The following is a 6,000-nucleotide window of genomic DNA, read 5'->3' as shown; positions in this document are numbered from 1 at the left end:
GCCTCGAGTCCGAGACGAATTTTGGAGTCCTTGTCGAATTGGAGTTAAAACGGGACTTTCTTGCGGGAAAAGACCTCGCACCCTTATAAATATAAAAGGCCTTGGCCGATTGACGGCAATCAACCCAATCGACAAACGCTTTTATCTATTTTTTATCTTCGAATCCTAGCTTTTTCAACCCTTTACTTTTCTCCTTCATCCCGACAGCGGTTGAGGACGTTCTATGCGACCTACCGATCTCAGAGCAACCCTAAATTCACCATCTCTGACGGGATCCCTTCCAAGATGGTGGACGTAGATTTTCGTGACGCCCCTATACTGGACCGACCTGATCGATCTGACCGGTCGAGAGTAGGAGCTTCGACGAGGTGACATCCTGATCTATGCGCAAGCTAGCGCACTGTTGGCTAGGAAAAACGCCAACAGCATGTATCCAATATCCTTATAAAGAAACTTTTTTGTGCACGTACAAATCTACGGTACCAATTCACGTTTTAAATCGAGTTTTAAAAAAGCCATTACGACGAATCACGCAAGCGCAATGCAAACCAGCAAATGTGCAGTAGCATAACCAAACAATCGAGGGTCCTAAATCGAAAACCGCCGACCCAGGATTCCTAGGTCCCCGAATCCCACTCGAATTTATTTTCCACTTCCCTCGTCCCCCATTCGATTCTTCCGACTCCGCCGCTTCGCCTCGCTTCCTCCGCCGCCTTCCATGGCGACCGCCGCCGCCACCACCACCACCTCCTCATCCGCCTCCACCACCACCGCCCAGAACCCCAACCCCTTCAACCTCAACATCAACCTGCCTCCATGGCTGAACGGGCTGCGCGGCCCCTTCACCTTCCTCTGTCCGCCCCCACCGCCGCCGCCGCCACCTCCCCCTCCTCCTCCGCCTCCGCCGCCGGAGCCTGTGGTTCCGCGGTCGCGGCGGCTGCCGGGCCTGCGGGTGACCACGGAGTACGACAGCGAGGAGGGCGTGTTCGCGAACAAGGTGTCGTGCAAGCTCGCGGGGGGCCTCGCCAAGCTGCGGCTCTCCTTCCAGAGCGACCCGCAGGGGCAGTGGCAAGGGGGAGGGGAGGAAGGGGACCCGCTGCAGCACCTCTTCGCCAGGCCGTTCCTGGGGCTCATCACCAAGCACTTCTCCGTGCTGTACGACGTCGAGGAACGCAACGCGCTGCTCAGCGGCGACGCCGCGCTCCCCGGCGGCGCCGTCCGGCTCCGTGGCTCGCACGATGTCAAGGTATTTACGCCCTTATTTTGATTCGAAACGCCTTTTAGAAAGTGGTCAGGTAACCATACATGCATTTTTTTTTTCGTGTAATCATATAGTCATTTGTATTTGGCGTGTTACCTGCATATAGAATTCTTATTTTGCTTAATGTCTTTCATCCAGTAGATCATGCTTACAGTCTGTTGAGTTGAGTTGCCCATATCTTCCTTTCGTCTGGTTTGATGTCCCTTTCCTTGATTTCTCAGCTGCAAAAAGGGGAAATTTCGGTGATCACTAGGTTGGGTGACCCATTGTATAAACTCGAGCTGTCATCTTTGGTGCCTTACGGTGGTCTGGTGAGTATCTACATTCCTGCAGCAGGTGACACAATTTTATTTTCATCATTTATCAAATAGACTAAGCAATTGCAACGAGATTCAGATATATCCTATTAGTTTGCTGCCATTTTATACAATTAGAAAAAAAAATCTTTGATCTTTAAAGTTGCAATTGGTAAGTTCACATGAGCTCCGGTACCACTTCTATCCTTGAGAACTACTATAAATACTACTATTAGGAGTTGCAATTAGGAGATTTTGTGAAAAATGTAGACATTTATGATTTAGGAGGCAAGAATTCATCCATTTCTCTTTTGGCTAACACATCCCTATTAAATGTAAAGATTTCTCCTTTTTATATGGCAGCCGAGGGCAACATTCCACTTTCCTATTGGTCAAGTTTCAGTGGAAGAGAGGAGAAATGAAGAGGAGGAGAAACTGTTGTCCGTATATGGAATTGCGAAATCTGATTTCTTGGATGGTGTTCTTACTGCCCAGTATGATGGAAATAATGTTGATCTAAGATACTGTTATAAGGTGATCTATCTAATCCCTTCCTTTATTCTATTTTTATAGGTCTCTGCTTAATTTGATTTTGTTCATACCTTTTCCGTGGCAGGACAATAAATTGACTTTGGTTCCAAGTGTCTCGTTGCCTTCCAATGCAGTATCCATAGACTTCAAAAGGCGTTTTGGCCCTTCTGATAAATTGAGGTGAGGTTACATTGTTCTCATGGCCATTAATAAATGCATCAGCTAAACATTTTACACTGTTAATGCTTCAGATCTTTAATTTCTCAAGCTGCTTCCAGTACATATTATGCAAATTGCATTTGTGTTCTTTCTGTTTCACCGAAAATTAACAGAGTTTTCCTGACGATATGTTCATTAATGAAATCACCAAGAAGATTTCAGCAAAGAAAGAAAAACTGAATTACTTTATCTGCACAGAAACTTTGCTTCAGTAAACCTGAAGGATTTGAAAAATGGACAAAAGACACACTTGCATGGTGCAACTTCTGCATAAGCATCATCTTCTTAGTACATTTATTTTATACAAAAGATCATATTTACACGTGTTCAGCATGTTTTATGCTACTATCCAAATTCTTGGATGTCTGTCAGCTACATGGTCTGCTTGATGCTTATATGTTAGTCGTGTTCATGGATCTTAAGCCTGCAGTGTTCTGTTTGCTAACTATCTTGTTATGAACTTGAGAAGCATAATTAATCAAGCACAAGCATAATTGGCTATTTGGCTTCTCGAGTGTCATTCTCCCCTTTTGTTGATCATTTTCTTACTATTTTTTGACTTAACGCAATCTGAACAGTTGCTAGCACTTATGGACATTCATCTTGCCAAATGCCAATGTTAAGTTTGAAAAATTTTCAATGGTTTCGACGGATTATTGCATGGTGCTTGACTGCTTTCATTACTTTTGATTATTTCAACAGTTGGCTTGTTTTCCAGTGGATCTTTAAAAAGTTGATTCCCCTCTTTTCAGCTATCGTTACAACTTTGAGACTGATGACTGGAATGCTGTTTATAAGCATACATTGGGTAAAAATTTCAAAGTGAAAGCTGGTTATGATTCTGAGGTGCGAGTTGGATGGGCTTCCCTTTGGGTATGTACATTACAGTTACTCTGTTTTTATGCTTCAACAGCATATGCTGCTTTATTTATAAGTTATGGAGTGGTTGAGCAGATTAATTTGAAGCATTTCACCCTTCATTCCTCATTAGTTATTGCACCCTTTGTTACAATTAGGGGTGGTAAAGGGCCCTCTTATCTAGTCTAGCAAATTTAAGGATTGGGCTTAACAAGGATTGGGCTAAAATACTATATGTTTTTGAGCTAAAAATAGATTGGGCTAAGTTGGATTGTGAAGGAGGCAGACCGCATGAGGGCCATGATCCATTACCACCCCTAGTTACAATGTATTCAAGGTGACAAACGTGACATCCTTATGGAAAACTGCTAAATGGAGTGTAATATTTGCTATGTATAAGACTATCTGTCAGCTATGCTTGTGGGGAAAATTCCGTAGGCTAGGTGGTTTCAGCTATACTTGCTAAGGTGGTAGATTTCTGTCAGTAGTCCGAAGCCCTACCATATTTGCACACATTTAAAGCTGTGGAGATATGATTGGTCTCTTCTCGTTGAGGCCTTTGGTGAAACGGCTATTTGAGAATATTGTGAATCGTTTCAATTTTTTATAGCTGATGCTTGCGAACCCTGACTTCACATCTGTGACTAGTAATATCTACACTGAAGCTATTATTGCCTTCTGACGGCTTGAATTGCATATGACCTGCCTGAGCAATACATGAATTTGTGGCATGCTTTTGATGTTAGGTTGGAGAAGAGGGGGGCAAAACAAAGACTGCGCCAATGAAAACAAAGCTTCAGCTTATGCTTCAAGTACCTCAGGATAATTTCCAAAATCCTGCTTTCCTCTTTAATGTGAAGAGACGATGGGATCTGTAACCTGGTAAAGCTACCAAATGGAGATTCAAAAGGCTTCGGCCAACCTTTTGTTGCAGTAGGTCAGCAATGACTCCAACATTCCATGAGCTCTTTCTATCTACCACATTCAACTATTGTACATAGTCTTCAGCGCCAGAAGCAATCCAAATTTATGTAAGCGTACTGAAGATCAAGGTTAACCAAAGTTTGCAGCGTGTATGACCTCTTCATTCAATGGGATCATAGTCTTGCCCGCAGGGAGATTGTACTTAATTCTTTTGATGGCTTAATTGGGTAGAGCTGGGAAGCTGCAGCAGTGGGGGCTCCGTTTAGGCTAGGAATTTGGGGATTTATGTAAGAGTTGTGCTGGATGATTGTTTCATACATTATGTCCAATTGTCGAGCCTGTTTAAAATGCAGGAACTTCAAATGAAGTTAATTAATTCCTGAAGAAATTAGGGGAAAATAAGGAGCATGTTCTCTCGTTTGACCTCAGCTTATTGTCACATGGTCCAGAACAGAAATGGGCGATGCCCATCAAGAAAATTAAACAACATTTTCCATCACTCGTCCTATAAGAATTATCTAATATCAAAATTACATGCAGGATTAAACAACTGTATTTGTTTTTTCCGTTCGTGTTGACAAATTAGTTTTGACGTATGCCCTATGATATCTTTTCTTAGCAGGCTCAAATATCGGTTCATCAAAACATGCCCTTGAACACAAATCAAAATATGTTGAAGATCTAACCAGTTCGCAATGAGAAACAAACTAACGGACTCGAAACAAACAATTTGCACCAAAGGTCCGAGCGCCTTTATGAATGTGATAAGTTAGCATGAGAAGATAACACTTCAAAACGAAAATCATAATGAATGTATTTTTAGCATGAGAAGACAACACTTCAAAAGAAAATCATCTCATCTAGTGCAACGATCCCAATTACTATGTGCTAAATCTAAGGCTTTCGAAAGTTATATGAATTTTTTGGCGACTAGACTATCAGCGTGTTCGGGGCGCTGCTTTGCAGCTGCCTACTGCTGCTCGGGTGAGAGCAGCTGCAGCGTGCAGCGTGCAGCGGCAGCAGCAGCCGTTCGAACACGCTGTATAACATGGAACAGAGCAACAAGAGGAACATCAAGCTTCCAGGGTAACAGGAGTGACCATGACATATTACCACTCTCTTATCCAAGGTACCAACAGTTAGGAGATACACTGTCAGTATGACCACACGATGTACTTGTAGGAACGCACATGCTTATCAAAGCTCTTGTCTGAAACAAGGTGAAATGCGCACACTATGAAGTAGAATTGACGTTGAGGTCCAAGCATGGAGCGGATCCCCAAACCAGCCAAAGCAGAATCTATGCTTCTGCATCACAGCCAGCAAATATGTATTAGGCGTTTGATGTGCTTGGAGGTTTCTCCTTGGGATGTTTCGATCCATAGTGATCAGTCAGCTGTTTTTCATTTGCCAATTGTACCTACACAAATAGCAACACTGCGTAAGCAGGTACATTCCTTCAAGTGCAACAACTACCCATGTAAAAAGCATGGCAGCCGGATAAGGCATAATGAACCTGCAATTTTTTCCTTAATGAGTTCGATGGAATTTATATAATATGGAAGATGAGAGCCAATGTTCAATAATAATCTGTGTGTTATGAACTTATGAAGAAATTACTCATAATGGAAGAGTGGTATAGAGCTGAAACAACTCAAACAAGTTTTGACAAACCCACAAAAGGTTCAGCAACAGGACTGCATTTTGACTCTACTTTTGGGGAAAAGGGTGATAAAAGTCTATTTACTCATGGGATCAATTCATGGCAGGTTGCAGCGAAGCTCATGTGGCACCTTTGCTACTAACTACTAGCAAGACTCAGAGACAAACCAGTAAGAGATCCTACTTCTACGTACTCATCATCATAGCTACGGTATCTTACTACTCCCAGTTCCTAGGGCTCAAATAAAA

The 6,000-nt window shown here is 42.8% G+C and overlaps 1 protein-coding gene across 1 annotated transcript; it reads left to right on the top strand.

Annotated features, from left to right (window-relative positions):
• Positions 1–648: 648 nt before the first annotated feature.
• On the top strand, positions 649–4,491 carry LOC101771919 (outer envelope pore protein 37, chloroplastic). Its single transcript, XM_004952996.3, has 6 exons — positions 649–1,246; positions 1,483–1,572; positions 1,921–2,091; positions 2,174–2,268; positions 3,060–3,180; positions 3,912–4,491. The coding sequence occupies exons 1-6, from the start codon at positions 719–721 to the stop codon at positions 4,041–4,043; spliced, it is 1,137 nt and encodes a 378-aa protein (XP_004953053.1). The 5' UTR covers positions 649–718; the 3' UTR covers positions 4,044–4,491.
• The last annotated feature ends 1,509 nt before the right edge of the window (positions 4,492–6,000 follow it).

Source organism: Setaria italica, chromosome I, assembly GCF_000263155.2.
Source record: "Setaria italica strain Yugu1 chromosome I, Setaria_italica_v2.0, whole genome shotgun sequence".
NCBI lineage: Eukaryota > Viridiplantae > Streptophyta > Magnoliopsida > Poales > Poaceae > Setaria > Setaria italica.
The sequence above is the reverse complement of the archived record's forward strand: the minus strand, read 5'-3'. Positions and strand labels throughout refer to the sequence as shown.